The sequence below is a fragment of the Microtus ochrogaster genome, chromosome 22, assembly GCF_000317375.1.
Source record: "Microtus ochrogaster isolate Prairie Vole_2 chromosome 22, MicOch1.0, whole genome shotgun sequence".
NCBI classification, from domain to species: domain Eukaryota; kingdom Metazoa; phylum Chordata; class Mammalia; order Rodentia; family Cricetidae; genus Microtus; species Microtus ochrogaster.
The window spans coordinates 25,088,582-25,105,349 of NC_022023.1; the positions used below are offsets into that span (position 1 = coordinate 25,088,582).

The 16,768-nt window shown below is 46.3% G+C and overlaps 1 protein-coding gene across 1 annotated transcript in view; it reads right to left on the minus strand.

The window, feature by feature from the left end:
* The window catches only part of Igf1r (insulin like growth factor 1 receptor), a 277,878-nt gene that overhangs the window by 229,174 nt on the left and 31,936 nt on the right, over positions 1-16,768 (minus strand). The window contains exon 2 of the mRNA XM_005357770.3: positions 1,359-1,904. Within this exon, the coding sequence (XP_005357827.1) occupies positions 1,359-1,904 (546 nt within the window). The remainder of the gene's footprint in view (positions 1-1,358; positions 1,905-16,768) is intronic.

A 16,768-nucleotide genomic window follows, 5' to 3' on the forward strand; every position in this document is an offset into this window, starting at 1 on the left:
TATCATAGCTCTTACACCCCCCAATACACATATACACATACACACACCTCACCCCACAACCCCCTCCCCAACACACACACACAGAGAGAAAGAGACAGAAAGAGAGAGAGAGAGAGAGAGAGAGAGAGAGAGAGAGAGAGATATCAAATTACAGGAATAACAATGTGTGGCTTCCTACTTGGGCCCCAACTAAAGGGATGCTAAATCAGCTACCTGTAAAGGCTGAACTTGTACTAGTTGATTATATGCATTTCACAGATTAGACAAGCCTATCAACTTGGGGGTCTGGAGGGTTTCTTTTTGAGGAGGGCTCTTCCTAACTAGTTAAGATATATAGACTCTTTGAGTCTTTAACTGGGTCAGCCATTAACAGCTAACATGCTAAGGGAAACCTTGATAGCCACTATGTCTAAATATTGTTAAATTATTGAATGCAATATAAAGCAAATTCCCTGAACCACAGCCACATTCTAGCTAACAAAAGACAAAACAACAACTTGATTCTCATGGCATTTATCACATTAGGATAAGAGCTCAGGTATTCCACAAAGGAAATATGTGCACTGTAGATAAACAAACAAGCTTCAAGCATCATCAGGTGACTCGGGAGGCCGCTGAATGTATTCAAGTTTCCTTCACTAAGTGACTGCGTACAACACTTTCCCAACAGGTATACAATAATGGAAATGAAAGCCCAGGGTTTCAAAGACACACCCTCCTACAGAGCTGTCTCAAGCAGAGACTGAACCAGGGACTCGTGGAAACTAGCACACAGGCCTCCTATCTATCAAGTGTTCCATATTAAACCGGGTCTCCTAAATCCCAGTGTCCTGAGAGTCATGGGTCACTTTCACAGGATATTAGTGAGTACCACACGTTTCCTCTCATCAGCCATATTCCAAGTTGGGAACTCATGAGAAGGAACTCTTGCTCTACAAAGATGACGATGACGACGATGATGACTATGATACTATATAATCCTTTTACACAAAGAATGCAAGAACGGACCTGTGAGGAGCTCCTTTCTGCCCAGTCAGGGACTTACAAAGCACACCAAGTCACCTTTCCCATCACAGAAGCCAAAGTTTAAAAAAACGTCTAGCCCCCAAATACAGAGAATTCTTTCTAGCCAGACTTGGCCTCCGTCCAGGCTCCAGTCTTAATACCCTCACCTTCCACCCACAGAGGAAAGCTAGCCAAGACCAACCCTTGCCCATCCTCAGGAAACATGGCCACAAGGCAACGTGAACACGTGAGAGAACCTCACCCTGCCCTGACAGAGACAAAGGGAAGGAGGAGGAAGAGGAGAAAACAAACAAGAAGGAGAAAGCAGGAGTCCCATGGCCGCGCAGTCTTACTTTTCTGGCAGTGATTTGTGGTCCAGCAGCGGTAGTTGTACTCGTTGTTGATGGTGGTCTTCTCACACATGGGCTTCTCCTCCAAGGTCCCAGGACACAGGTCCCCGCATTCCTTTGGGGGCTTGTTCCCCACAATGTAGTTATTGGACACTGCATCCAAGATGAGAGACCAGTCTATAGTGGAGAGGTAACAGAGGTCAGCATTCTTCTCAATCCTGATGGCCCCCCGAGTAATGTTCCTCAGATTATAAAGCCCAATATCCTTGAGATTGGTCATCTCAAAGATGACCAGTGCATAGTTGTAGAAGAGTTTCCAGCCACGGATGACTGTGAGGTTGGGGAAGAGGTCTCCCAGGCTCTCGAGGCCGGCCACTCGAAACAGCAGCAAGTACTCGGTAATGACCGTGAGCTTGGGAAAGCGGTAGCTTCGGTAGTCCTCGGCCTTGGAGATGAGCAGGATGTGGAGGAAGCCCTCAATCACTGTGCAGTTTTCCAGGCGCTTCAGCTGCTGGTAGTCGTTGCGGATGTCAATGCCGGGCCCACAGACTGAAGGGAGACAAGAAGGCAAAGCCGGGCATTGTTAAACAGAGATCATTCTTAAAAATGACTTTCCAGTCCCCCAAACAGTGAGTTTCCACGAAACCTGCATTATCATTAAAGGTGACTCAGTTTTCTTAGTGCGAACTATTAAGACATGGGCTGCAGACTGCACACCTGCATAGCTACCTAGTTACTGTTGCTCATGCACCTACGCTGATCCAGATGTGACATGCTCACTGACTCATGGAGAAGACAGCTACATTAACCATCCAAACTAAGGCTTTCAGTCCATGGTCACATAGGGTTACATGCAAAAGTCCATGATATAACTCAGTCTAGCCCTGAGTTGACAAGTTTCTCAGTCCCCAACCCTTCCATAGAGTGCAAGTTACCAATGCCTAGACAAAAGCTCAGCAGCCAAGTGTCAAGAACTTACTACTGTGCTTAGCCCAACAGACACCAAACAATGGGGTCTACTCAAGAACAGTTACTGTGACCTGGAGAGCAGACCCCATTTGATATGGACAGAAGGAATAACCGAATAAAAGACAGTATGAAAGGAAGAGGCACACACTTCTAACTTGTTATAACTTTAACATAATGCATTGTGATAATTAAGATGTTTCCTAAAGATGTTAAGAGATGTCAAAGTCTGTAAAAATCACTAATGATCTCAACAGTCACAGATAAACAGTGTTCATCTGTCTGTGCCAAGCTTTTCTCTGCAAATAATGGAAAAAAAAATCAAACAAGAACATAACATTTGTAAGTAGATTTATTTCACTTAGCTAACATGAACACTTAACCAAGCCAGTCTTTGTACAACTTCTTTTTTTTAAAGAGAAAAACTAGGTGCCTGAAGGACGGCTCAGCAGGGAGAGGGAGGTACTTGATGAGAAACCCTGAGTTCAATCCCTAGGACCCATTGTGGAAGAAGAGAACCAAGCCCAGCAAGATGTCCTGACTTGCACACTCAAATGTACACACAGAGACACACTAACTGTTTTTACTGATTACTTTTTATTTAAAAGGGGGAAACTACTTTTAAATTATTAACAAGTACAAGTCCTTTATTCCTTTTAACTGATTTCCTACTGTTAAGAAACTTGGCCATCTGTTTTGCTATTGTTGTTTTGCTTTTTGTTTTTTGTTTGTTTTGCATTATAAACAGTATTCCAAATATCCAAGAGCACTTTCTTAGGACACAACCTAAAAGTAGAGGAACTAGCTCTGGTATTTGTAGGTGACAACAGTTTTTCCGTAAAATGACCTCAATACTAGAACTTTTTATTTTTTCTTTCTTTCTTTTTAACTTTGGTGTGGGTGTGCACGTGCGTGTGAGCAGGTACCCACAGAGGCCAGAAAAGGGTGTCAGATCCTTCAGAGCTGGAGTTAACAGTGTGTGGAGAGACATCTCATGTGGAAACTGGTTTTAACCACTGGGCCATCTTTCTGGAGTATAGAAATCTAGACCCTGAACCTTTTATTTTCAAAAACTTGAAAAGCACCCAGAGAAACAGTCCTGGTTCCTATACTTCTAAGTATTTAATAATCCCAGCCATTATTACCAAAGCTTTTCAGACACCATAAAGTTTCCTGGCCCACAGAATTTACTAATTTGACTCCATGAGAGACACAAAGAAGCTCATAGCAAAAACCAGGAGCTAAGACCCACGGTGGACAACCGTCAGTCAAGACAGGGCAAGATGGGTGGAAGGCACAGAGAAAGCCTATTCCAATTTCCAACAGGACGAAGGAGAGGCAGCATCGAAGACAGGGTTTTGAACAACCTGTGGATTACAGAAGCCAGAGACAGGCAGAGTGAAAGGAGGTCATGGGAGCAAAGGGTCAAAGGAAATAAGTGGGAAAACCCTGACGAGAAGGATCCCAGGAGGAGATGAACACGACCTCACAGGAACCGAGCCCCTCTCAAGAATCCCACAGGGGAGAGAAGGCCAAGAGAGGCCTTGTGAAGGGTTAATCCAGGACAGACTCAAAGTGGATTAGAGCATTACAGCCACTCAAGGAACTGTGCATGCAGGGATACGGCGACGAGGGGATAGCAGGGAAACCAGACAACACTTGAGAACCTAGATTATGAATCCATTTGGTCTAGTTCATTCACTCTGCTGAGAAAACAAGGCCCCCTGAGACAGAAGACATGAGAGAAGGCAAACTCAGCATGTCAATCGCACCGGACAATTCTGAGGGTCCTTGTCCTCGTCTATGATGCTTCCAACCACAGCTCACCTGAGATCACATAATCATTACGTTAACGATGGGGAGACAGATCCAGAGGAAGGCAACAACGCCTTGGTTCTGGCCTGAGCAAGTCACCGGACAGCATGTGTGCCAGGTGGAGGACAAGAACTGGGAAGACTTATCCTCGGCTTGAGCAAGTTACACAGCAGCATCACTGAACAAGATATGGAAGCTGGGAGCGTGGATCAGTGTCAGGGAAGGAAACAAAATGAAAGTTATCAGAAAGCCCTCTAAGATGGGGAATAGGCAGGTGGATATATTCGTGACCAGAATATGAGCCGGTAACATGTATTCCGGGATCACCTGGAATATATGCTGTCTATAAGGGCTTCCCTTCCAAACCTGATGGATTCTTGTGACTTTTCCCATGGTTAACCCCCTTCTTCCTCACCTCCAACCCCATGCATTTCCCACTCAGGGTACATCCACCTTCTCGGGAGCCCAGCTCTAGCCTGTCTTCCTGTGTCCTCTCACTCTGGTCACTGTCATCATAATGGTATCTCCAGGAGGATGGGAAATTATTTCCTGTTTAGTTCACAAGTTATGTCTTCAGGGGTTGACATACCACTGGATGCACGGCAGACAGCAGAGGACACATACATGGAGCATAAATGAATTGTACCCCGTCTTTGTCATTTCACCTCTGTAACTCTGATCTGACCACTTGTCATCCTCAGCCTCCAGCCCATCCCTCCACCGAGTCCATCCTTGACCAAACACCAGGCAAAAGAGGATTCTATAAGAGTTCAGGGCCATCTATTTCTATGCTATCTCCTAGTATATCCCTGCTAGCATGCACGCTTGCTAGTTAGTCTTCCCTCCCCAAAGCCTGTTGCCTTGACAGGGCTTCCCCTTCACACACCCCATTCTCTTCTCAAGCAGGTTACAACCTAAACATCACCCACCCAGAGTGCTACACTAATCAAGCGCTTCAACCCTTCTCCCAACTATTCCCTCCCATCTCTTTCCCCAGCTCTCATTTCTCCACTTTGCTTTTACCCAGCTTCAGTCAATGACTCAAAACCCTTTAAGCTCATGGCAACAGGTCATTCGTCTGAAATGAGAAAAAATTTTTTTTCCTATGCCCAACCTAAAAAGTATTATTCCTTCTATACCACTGTAAATCAGGTGTATTAATTTGATTAAACTTACAGGAACAATGAATTTTATGTTACTATATCAAATATGTACTTAAAACTATTAGGTATCAGGTCATTTGTTATTATTTCCAATAGAGGATAGAAATTCAGGACTCGGCAAAGCACAGGGAGACATAACTAAAGTTTCTTTCACAGACAATCAACATGCAGACAGTATGAAGGACCTGCTACCTTCTGCCAGCTGGCCGCTTCACCCAGGGAAGACCACTGGGAACACAAGTCACATGTCACACAAAGCTGGGACTGGAAGCTCCTTGAGAAGAGCCATTTCCTTATTTACATTCCCACCCCCATTTATAGAACAAAGGAAAAATAGGAAGAAACTACCTACTTATTCCAGAAGAGAAGACAAGCCCAAGCCACAAAATACAAGGCAGGACCCAGCAACCAGCCATTTTGGATTCTGACCAACACTGCCAGCCTTTGGGTGTTGTAAGACAGAAACAGAAAAGGAGGATAATCAGGACGGTCCGTGGATGACAGCATACTGTTCAAAAGGCACAAGCCACAAACAGGAAAGCGATGCAGCACGCCTGCCTGTCAAAGAGTCCTTGCACGAAGGGAGAAAACACTCCCCAGCATGCGAGGCAGACACGTCCTCTGCTCACAGCTGAGCAGGGGAACCATGAAACATCCTTTCTCCCTTTCAAAGCCAACAGATACCTGGCAGACCCAAAAAGACCCCAATACTTGCTTTCGGAATATAGGGTCGATTTCAAAATGTAAGATCCCCGGTGGCCTACAAAGAATAGTAGATGCTTATGGAAATGAAGGCAACCAGCAATAGGGAGAAAGGACGATGCTGGGAGGTCAAGGGTGGTCCCCAGCTGCAGTGTCCCATGAGAGGACAGCAGAAGCGAAGCAGATGGACGCCACCAGGCAGTAGCATGACACCCAGGGGTCCTAGAAACGGGCAAAGAGCATAGTTAGGGTTGAACCCCAGAATGCCCTTTGGAATGTCCTTTATGGGTTCATACCCTCAAATGAACACATTCCACCTCTAAGCCCCTTTCCTCGCCTGTAAAATGGGCTGTTCCTTCTACAGTGCCAACAGTCAGGTTGAATGCTTTGTGTTACCGTCATTGGGGATGCGGTGATGGCTGCGCCCCTAAGCATTTTAGCAAAAACATCCTTCTATTCTGTGACCCCAACCTAAATAACTCTAATAGGAAGGAAGCTAGCAAAACCACTGACTAACCTACCAATAATTCCCACTCAAGAATAGCATTAGTTATCCATTTAACAAAAAAAAAAAAATGCTTTCAATTTCGATCTATTCACTCTCCTTCAGAAATACGGCAGAGTCGTAGTTTATAGCTGAAAATAAGACACCTAGAGCAGAATTTGAATTATTTTTTTTCCTATAGGTCTAAAGGTGGATGATGGAGTAAGACATATTGGGCAACCACCTCCAGTTGGAGCTGAGGATGAGCTCTAACACAGCAAAGCCTTTGCACTGTGGAAGAAGCCCAGTCTGGCTTAGCCAGTGGCTCACTGTAACAGCCACGTCTCTTAAAATGAATCCACTGGTACCAGTAATTCCGTCAACTTAAACCACTTCTCTAGATGCCGTCACTCTGTAAAAGTCAAAGTGACTTAAAAGGCGTGGCAGAGAATTACTGTCAATGAACTTTGTACAAGGAGAATGAACAACCCCCCTCTCCAGCAATTGCCAAACCAACGAGGAAAAACAAACCTCCCATAACTCAATGGGCTGGACTCTGGGGTTGTGTTAAGAAAGACACGAGCTGTGCGGCTCTCGAGGGGTCAGGAAGACTTCTCAGAGAGAGGAATCCCTGAAGATAGTCTGAAGATAGGCAAGGGTTTGCTCTCCTTCTGTTTCTAGGATCCAAAATTAGGCCTAACAAGTATAAAGGGCGGGACATTCAGGCAGAGGCTGGTGGCAGCTTGAGGAAACGTGGGGTGCAACAAGTGCGGCAAAGGGAGTAAGAAGGTAGCAGGGCAGAGGCCAGAGACCAGACGGAGGCACGCACTCAGAGGGCCTGCTTCACTTTGCACATAGGACGGCTTTCAGACTCCCCAACATGCAACAGAACCACACTACAGCTCTGAGGTTTGCTAGGTCACAAAGTGGCCCCGAAATCTGTGCATATGAGAAATGGCAGATGCTGACTTTGATGTTTCTGTTACTATGCTTTGAGACCCAGGAAACGACCCTTAACTCTCTGGTCACTACCCTTTCTCTGCACCCACTAAGATCTGCAGCATGACCCAGGGAAAAGCCTACACACCTGTGTCTCTCTCCCTCTCCCTGTGTGTGTGTGTGTGCGCGCGTGTGCGCGCACGTGTGTGTGTGTGTGTGTGTGTGTGTGTGTGTGTGCTCACGCATACATGCCTGCCCGTGCAGAGAGGAGGTAGACGACTTGTCTTCTATTGTTGTCCACTTTACTACCATCAGAAAGGTTCTCCCTGAGCCAGAAGCCTGCCCTTTTGACCATGTTAGATAACCATGGAAATCCTGGAACCACCTCCCTCCACACCCTGCTCACTCCCAAATACTGAGAATACAGGTGCATGCACCCATGCCTGGCTTTATACCGGAGTGCTTGGGATTTAAACACAGGCAGGTCCCCCAGGCTTGCATGGCAAGTGTTTTTACCACTGAGCCATTTCCTCAGCACCTGCATCTCTTTTTCTTGACTTTGCCTAAGCAAGCCGAGAAAAGCAACCTGTATAGAAAACACACGAACCGCACACTAAGGCCAAGAAAAAAATGGGGGGTGGGAGAGTGAAGACAGAGCCTCCCCCAGCAGCTGATTCTGCTGTCCTTTCAGGTCTGAAAGCACAGCCCCAGGGGAGGGAGAAGTGGGGCCTTGACCTGCAGTAAAGGGCAACTAACCAGAAAATCAGATGGGGGGGGGGGTACAATGTTATGGTAACAAACACTGGTGATACTCCAGAGTTTGTCAGAGTAGAATTTTCTGTGTTAAGTGTAAACAGACACAATTCATGTTAAGCCTTTTATCTTCACGTGTCAAGGAGGACGTGTTTACACTGTGTATGTACATTTCTATTTCATACAGCCAGCCAGCCTGGCCACCTGACACATTCCATAAGTGAGAGCAGCGGCGGGCATGTAAGGGATTTCCATTACATGGGTGACTTTGAGAACAGAAATTTAAAAACACAGTGTAATCTGGATGTGTGAAGTGTTCTTTGCCACCCTAAAGAAGAGCCATCTCACCATAGAAACAATCTAAATATCTTTGTGCATATAATGCAGTTCTGAAGGCTGGGCGCATGAAAACCAAGGCTGTGTGTGGCACGGAATTTAGAGAAGGATGAGGCGCTTTTAGCCTACCGTGCCAATTAAGAAATGGAAAATGTACAGGGAATTAATTCCAAGGCAAGGAAACACACTCGGGTGTCCCCTCCACATAAGGCACCTGCAGCCAAACAGATCTGTGCAGGACGGAGCTGGGTTTGCTTCAGCAGAAGAGCAACTGTTTCCAGAGATCTTCCTAAGAACACTTCATTTGCTCTGACAGCATTTCTACACCCCTTTCTGGTCCTAAAAATCTCCAAAAGTCCAACATTCAAGGCATCCGATTTAGAGTAAGATTCCTGCTATATATGTCCATATTTTTTAAGCAGCATACAGGGTCCAGGAGCTAATAGTCCCACCCGCTTTCAAGGCTCTTGCTTCACTGTGAGGCCTTCCCAGGACTGAGCCTCAGCAGGTCACATACCTCCATCCTTACCTCCTACTCCCAACAGTGAACTGCACAGCTAGAAGCTGGTGCGAGAAAGGGGAGGGGGGCACTCTGGGGAGCAGTCAAGCCAGGACAAGCCTGCAGTGAGTATGGGCCTGCAGAGAAAGCCCTCCACTTTCCTTTTCCCTCTCCTGAGGTGTGACTTTCCGCTCAGAAGCAGGCAAGCATTCTATGCAAAGACTCACCTGTCCTCCTGCAGGCTAGCTTGACCCCACCCCCCACCCTCCTACGTGCTCTGGGCTGACACCCCACCCCCACTCCACCCTCCTGTGCACTGGGCTGACCCCCTCACCCCCACGCTCCTGCAGGCTGGCTTCCCCTGTCAGATGTGCTGCATCTTTCTGCTTCCAGGCCACGTGCTCATTTCCAGAGTGTCTTACTTCGTCCTACAAAGTTCCAGTTTCCTTAAGTGACCTGAGCTCATGTTAATGAACCAGTTACCAAAACGAAGCTGATAATCAGTGTGGAAACCCCATTCACTCACATTTTCCTTCAACCCTATGATGGGATTCTTGGTGGTGGTGTCAAATTATGAACCTTGGGCCTGAGGATAAAATTCAGGCGGACAGCCCTTGTCTGGCATGAACGAAGCCCTGGGTTCTATCTCCATGTGTGGAAAAAAAAAGGAAAATGTTTAAATATAAACATGTGTAAATATGCATGTAAACTCTTTTGTGTGTTTATATACATGCCTGCTTGTACCTCCTAAAACATGGAGACTTCTGATTTGGGGATTCTGTGAGAATAATTCTGAGTCCTCATTAGACATCCAGAAGGACTGAGACCAGCCAGTCACTCCAGGCCTCATTTCCTTGTGGTTTAGATGCAAGTTTGGAACTAAATTTATTAATTCTTCCAATACACAGATAAGCAAGCTTATTACAAGCTAAGTGCTTCCCAGGTGTTGGGAAGCCAGCAGTGATAAAAACATTGGACTTCATGGGCTGACAGAACAGACAGCCCAACCACTCTGTGTCAGTGACCCAGAGTTAGGACACAGACCATGCTGTGGACTTGATCCACACGCAGATCAAGATAAGAGCGCTCTAGGTAGACACATAAATTGTAAGACATGATAAAATGTGAGTCTGAGACAGCAGAGATGGAATAGTCAAATAGTACTAAAATCCTCACCAAACCATAACTCGGGAGGAGAAGTCCCTGCAAGCAGGTAGCTGATGTTAAGACTATAGGGGACCAGAGAAGTGGGAGGGAGGGAGGGAGGGAGGGAGGGAGAGAGAGAGAGAGAGAGAGAGAGAGAGAGAGTGTGTGTGTGTGTGTGTTAGAGACAGAGCACACAGAGGAAGAGGAAGGCAAGACCAGCAAAGAGTTCACCCAGAAGATACTCAAATCCAAGGGAGAAACTTCCTACAAAGCAATGAAAAGGGACAGCCACTGTGGACTCTGGGATATGAACACTAGATAAACATGAAGTGTGAAACAGTCAACCTAACCAAACAATACTATAGGGAACCATGCATTCATGTTTATGGCAGAATTGATCACATCAATCAAAATATGGAAAAGACTCAGTGATGACCAATGGATAAACAGATTAAAAACAAAAACAAAATCTAGATGTTCAATAGAACATTACTTGGCCTTGAAAGGGAATGAGACTCTAACGTATGGCAAGGATGAATGAACCTTGAGGACACTGTGCTAAATAAAACATGCCAATCAAAACAGGGGTCTAAGCCGGGCGGTGATGGCGCACGCCTTTAATCCAAGCACTCAGGAGGCAGAGGCAGGCGGATCTCTGTGAGTTCGAGGCCAGCCTGGTCTAAAGGGCTAGTTCCAGGACAGGAACCAAAAAAGCTACAGAGAAACCCTGTCTCCAAAAAATCAAAAAATCAAACAAACAAACAAAAAGAAACCAGGGGTCTATCATTCTACTTTATCAAGTATATAGAATAGACAAATCAAAGGCACAGAAAATAGGAAAAGTGGTTACCAGGGACAGAAGGGATAAAGAAGTGGAGTTATATATGGTATAGTTTTTCAAGATGAAAAGAAATTTGGAGATGTGGTTAACATAAATTATACAAACGTAAACTATGAAAACAGTTCACAGCCTATTTTCTATGTAATTTGTCTTTTTTTTTTTTTTTTGAGGCAAGAGGAAAACGGTCGTTCCATTTTACTTTACTCTTAATGCAGTCACACAAAGGTAAAAGAACAGCTGAAGGCAGGAATCATAACTGCTACCACAAATCTGAGAGAGTCCAGCATGATGGGAGGCAGGTAGGGCCACAATTCTACTACAGTGCACACACACAGGCCCAGCGGCCCAGCAAGAGTCCTGCACTGACTCGCGAAGGAGATGAGCTCAACACATAGCTCACCTACAGGCAGACGCACTGGGGCAGCTGGGTGCACTGCATGCACCTCTTGGATTGGACAAAAGCCAGGACGACATATGCTACCCAAATCTATGCAAACCAAATTGTAACAGGACCTCACTACGTGGTAGGACCGAAGGACAGAACCGCACCCGTCATTGACTTGCTAACTGTAAATGTTATGAGCCGGGCGGTGGTGGCGCACGCCTGCCTTTAATCCCAGCACTCGGGAGGCAGAGGCAGGCGACTCTCTGTGAGTTCGAGATCAGCCTGGTCTACAAGAGCTAGTGCCAGGACAGGCTCCAAAGCCACAGAGAAACCCTGTCTCAAAAAAACCAAAAACCAAAAAAAAAAAAAAAAAAAAAGTTGGGTTGTTTTCCTTGATGCAGGTTATGTCTGAATGTCAACAGGGCTCTTGCCTTATAAAGGATCATGGGAAAGAGGGGGATCTTTCTTTGTTTGTTTTTTCAAGGCAGGGTTTTTCTCTGCAGCTTTGGAGCCTTTCCTGCAACTAGCACTTGTGGACCAGGCTGGCCTCAAACTCAGAGATCAGTCTGCTTCTGCCTCCGGAGTGCTGGAAAGGCGGGGATCTTGGGCTCTAACCTGTCCACTCCCACCATCCTTTGCTGCATTTCTATCATCACCCTCACCTCACCTCACCATGCGATAGCCTCTGTCTCTCCTGTCATTTCTGCCCTTTCTCTGCTCTAATACCTGCAGACTCCCCACTATGGGTAACACTCTTTTGTATTCTCCAAGTATCGCGAGGATAATGTGAACCTCTCATTTCTACAGAGGCAAGCTGTACGTCTCACTAAGACTCTGCAAGACAGAGGAGTCCCTACCCACTAGTCCAAAAAAACCCACCAACTCAGCTCCCAGCATCCTACCAGGAAAAACGTCGGAAACCAATGCCCACCTAGGTCTCGGCTCTCAGGATCATCTCAACGCTTTTTACACACGAGCCCAAACACGGCAGTAAGATTTCCATAAGCATCCTAAAACCAGCACCAACCAAAGGCAAAACTACAAGAAATATTGACATAGAATGAAGTCAGGGGTCATGAACCACAAGTCGGCATGCACACCACAGTCACTAGGGATTCTGACGTATGTCTTTCCCTTCCCAAGACCACATGCTTTGTCTATAGAACTGCAGAAAACAATCTCATCACCACCCTGCTGACAGAATGAGGAAATATAAACGGCAGCAATCAGCTTAGTAACAGTGCAAGGTGCTGACTAACGAACAGGATGGAGGGCCAAGGTGCTCCCTCTGGGTCACATCCATTGCAGTGTTTCTATCGGCCCCTTCATCGAGGACACTGATACGCTGTTCCTCTAACTCAAGGACGAGTTTCCAGGGGAGATAGAAAAGGCACTGGATAAGAGCGTCAAGAGCTAAAAAGATCAACAGATTGGAACTGCAACGGAGAGGAAATTATGTTATTTGGACACTGGGTGCAGAAAAAGAAACGCACAAATGTAGGAGGTGTGAAAAAGACTTAGGCAACTTAATTAGATATAATTTCTCTATGTGATGATGGGGTGCTGTGCCTGTACCCCCCCATCAGACAATCTTGGGCTACACCTAAGTGGCCCTTAGTAGAATAAGAAATGGAAGAAGAGACCCCAAATTGTGGGTTTCTTTCCGCCTCCACACTTGAACAGGCAAGCCAATGGGCAAAACATCTAAGGGACAGGCAGACAGAGGCAAAGACCAGAAAGTCATCACAGGGAACAGCTACAGAAACTAAGCACACCAGGACCTTAGGAAGGGCTCTTTGGGTTCCACATGGCCAGCTGGGAAAAGCAAACCAAGAGTTTCAGTCAATACATACAGAAGGATTTACTGTAGATCACACTAAACTCTCTACGATGGTAACAAGAATTTCTGTGGTGGAGCCCATTTTTTTGCGATTTCATAAGCCTGCTTGTATTGCCATTGAAACTCTTGGGCTCTTAGATGCCTTGGTCTTAAGATTTATTTTTATTTTACATGTATGTCTGAGTGGCTGCATGTATGTACCACATACCTGCCTGGTGGCTACAAAGGCCAGAAGGGGGAGTCAGATTCCCTGGAACCAAAGTCACAGGTGGTATGTGAGCTGCCTGATGTGCTTGCTGGGTCCTCTGCAAAAATAGGAAGCGCTCTTAACAGCTATACTATCTCTTCAGCTCCTGTCTGTCTTGTGCATCAAAGGAAACAAGGTAAATAAGGACCATGTTCCCTGTTTGGGATCACACTGGTATTGGGGAACAGGGGTAGAATGAGTACTTAAATCTAGGTTACTGTATGCAATTTTATGAGACAGCGTTCTTTTTCTTAAAAAAAAATATTTATTTATTATGTATACAATATTCTGTCTGTGTGCATGTCTGCAGGCCAGAAGAAGGCACCAGACCTCTTTACAGATGGTTGTGAGCCACCATGTGGTTGCCAGGAATTGAACTCAGGACCTTTGGAAGAGCAGGCAATGCTCTTAACCACCGAGCCATCTCTCTAGCCCCGGGCCAGCATTCTTGTTTGGAGATCTCACTCAAGACTGAAAAGGGTGCTACAGCCAGGTACAGAGCGCTGAGGAAGGACTCTCACACTGTGTACCCTGAGAGCCATATGATCGGTGTAGGCACTTCCCTACAGTGACTAGTAGACACCTCTGTTAGCATCTCCTCCATCGTCCCTCAAAGACTGACACTAAGGGAAACTGGAAAAGGCACAGCAAGGCTTCATTTTCTATTTCACAGCCCTTAAGTGAAAGGATAAAGTCCTGCTTCTTTGGGGAAATTACTGTTGTTCCAGACCTAATACCCCTAAAAATCACGTGTTTCCACAAACAAAAGAGTGTAAATACAGAAGTCATAACCCCTATAGGAAGAAATGAAGACAGAAAGCACAACTCCAGCGTAACATAACCACAGAAACTCTACAGGCATTCTCAAAGGACAGAGGCATATCTCACAAATTCCATTCACAGGATCCCAGCTTCATCAAGCAAGCATCTGCGCCTCACTCCCCATCTCCACCAAATCACATTCCTTTCTTTATCTCAACTCCCAAGTAGGCAGCTGCTTCCATGCAGCACTTAGATACCATTCAAACTTCTCTCTGCAAGGTGGGGGAAGCGGGCCTCCTTGGTTTCACTGCACATCCTTCACTTGATGCTAGCAAGCATTCAGCTTACATGAAGAGCCCTAACAGTAAGAGCTACCACCAGGGGTGCCTGCAAGATGGCTCGGTGGGTAAAAGGTGCCTGCCACACGAACCTGGTGACTGTTTCAATTGCTAGAACGCTTGTAAAATTGCAAAGAGAGAAATAACTCTACATAGTCATCTTCAGATCTCCCCCTGGCCCTCATGCCTATACACCCCCACACACATCCATACACACAGAGAATAAAAATAAATTTTTCAAAGAATTTTTTTTAATGTTACCACTAGAGGTTAGATGGTTCATTAGGTAAAACCCTTGCTATGGAAGTAAGAGGCCTAGAGTTCATATTGCAATCTGAAGTTTAAAAAAAAAAATGTGCAATTTAGGATATTCTTCATTATTATTTAGTGTGTGTGTGTGTACATCTCCCGGACCTGTAGTGGCAGGCGGCTGTGAGCTGCCCAACGGGGGTTCCAGGAAGCAAACCCAGGCCCTCTGCACGAAGCAGCAGTGCTGTGTGCACAGCCATCTCTCCAGCCCGTGTTGTTTTGTTTAGTTCTGCTTACTGTCTTTACAGGTTCTGATTGAGACATATAATTCTCAAGGACGTGGAGATTTCTGATGATCTCAAACAACCTTCAACGCCAACAACACTCTTCAATGAGGTGTGAGGTTAGTACCTGCTCCTTCAACCAAGCAGGTAGAGGAGCCTAGTCAGGAACACTACAGACTGAGGTGCCAAGGAGACAAGGAAGAAAACTAGACCAGCCACACCCTATTCCTAGTCCAAAAAAGCAGCCAATGTCCCCAAAGCCACAAAGCAAAACAAGCGAGGGCCTAAAAGTATCATATAAGTTGGTTTTGACTGGGGGGTGAGGGGCAGGCATCTCAATTTGGTGAGTTCCTGTGGGAGACTAGAGTGCAGCATAGAACAGATCCCACGAATAAACGGTAATGATGGGACTGAGGTTCCAACTCGAGCTTCTCCCAACTGTCCATCACACCCTAGCATGGACAAGGTATCAATGCGCTTAAAAGTCAGAGGAGAGGTACACCATGCAGTCGAGAACAATTATGGAAAAACAATCCAAAAGCCTGAGATGGCAAAGGATCGAGTTTCAGTGCTGAGAGAGGAGCAGACACGTTTCTTGGTAGTAGATAGCAGGGACCACACAACTAAGATGAGCGCAGCTGCACAGACCCAAGTTCGGTTCTCTCAGAGGGGAAACGCTCCAACCTCCTCCTCTTTCGGGTAATGAAGGCACAGCCTGGAAGAACGCCAACCCTGGAATCCGAAGAGCACAGAAAATGGAAGATCATTCTGCCAAGGAACCGATCCATGGCTAGCTGGAGAAAGCGCCGAAGGAAGGCACTGTGTTCAGTGTGCCCAGGAAGCAGAAGACCTTGGAGACCTCTAAGCCTGTGGGTATGGCTCCTGCAGTATGAAGCAGAAAGCAGCACCCGCTGGACAGCAGCCCTGCTTAGGAACCATGTGCATCCGCCTCTGTGAGGAAACTGCCTGGAACAAAACTCTAGGTGCAGGACCAGGAAATCACTCAGCAGTGGAGAAGTCCTCAACAAATGTCTCACGTACCAACAATAGGTACTAAGTCCTGTCCCACGTGCCACAAGCATGTACCACAAACATATCAAGGCCAACACCACCTCCATGCTGGCTGTCATCTGCTCATCTCAGACAGGACCAGCAGTGATAGGCTTCCCCAGTCAGCCACAACTCAGAGATCAAGATAGAGATGCTCACATAGGAACAGCCAGCAGAGCTGGAGGTGGGGGTAGGAAGCTGTGGAGACTATGCAGCCCCAGGAAGTCAACACCAACACATGTTCCATGTGCTTCTCAAGCTCTTTCTTCAATGCTTAGGGTCAACAGGACACAGGGCAAAGAGACATGAGGCGACATATCTCACCTTGAAAACTAAAAAGCAGGCTCTCGCAATGCACGTTCTATCCGGTTTTACCTGGATCATGGGCTCGCTTCTTCCCCGGTGCCCTCCCCATTCATGTTTCCACTCCATCAAGCATCAGAGAGAAAACAATGGTCTTGAGGTTGGGACGACAGCACCGAGAGTAAAGCACTTGCTACAAAAACTTCAGTACTTGGGGCTGGAGAGATGGCTCAGTGGTTAAGAGCATTGCCTGCTCTTCCAAAGGTTCCGAGTTCAATTCCCAGCAACCACATGGTGGCTCACAACCATCT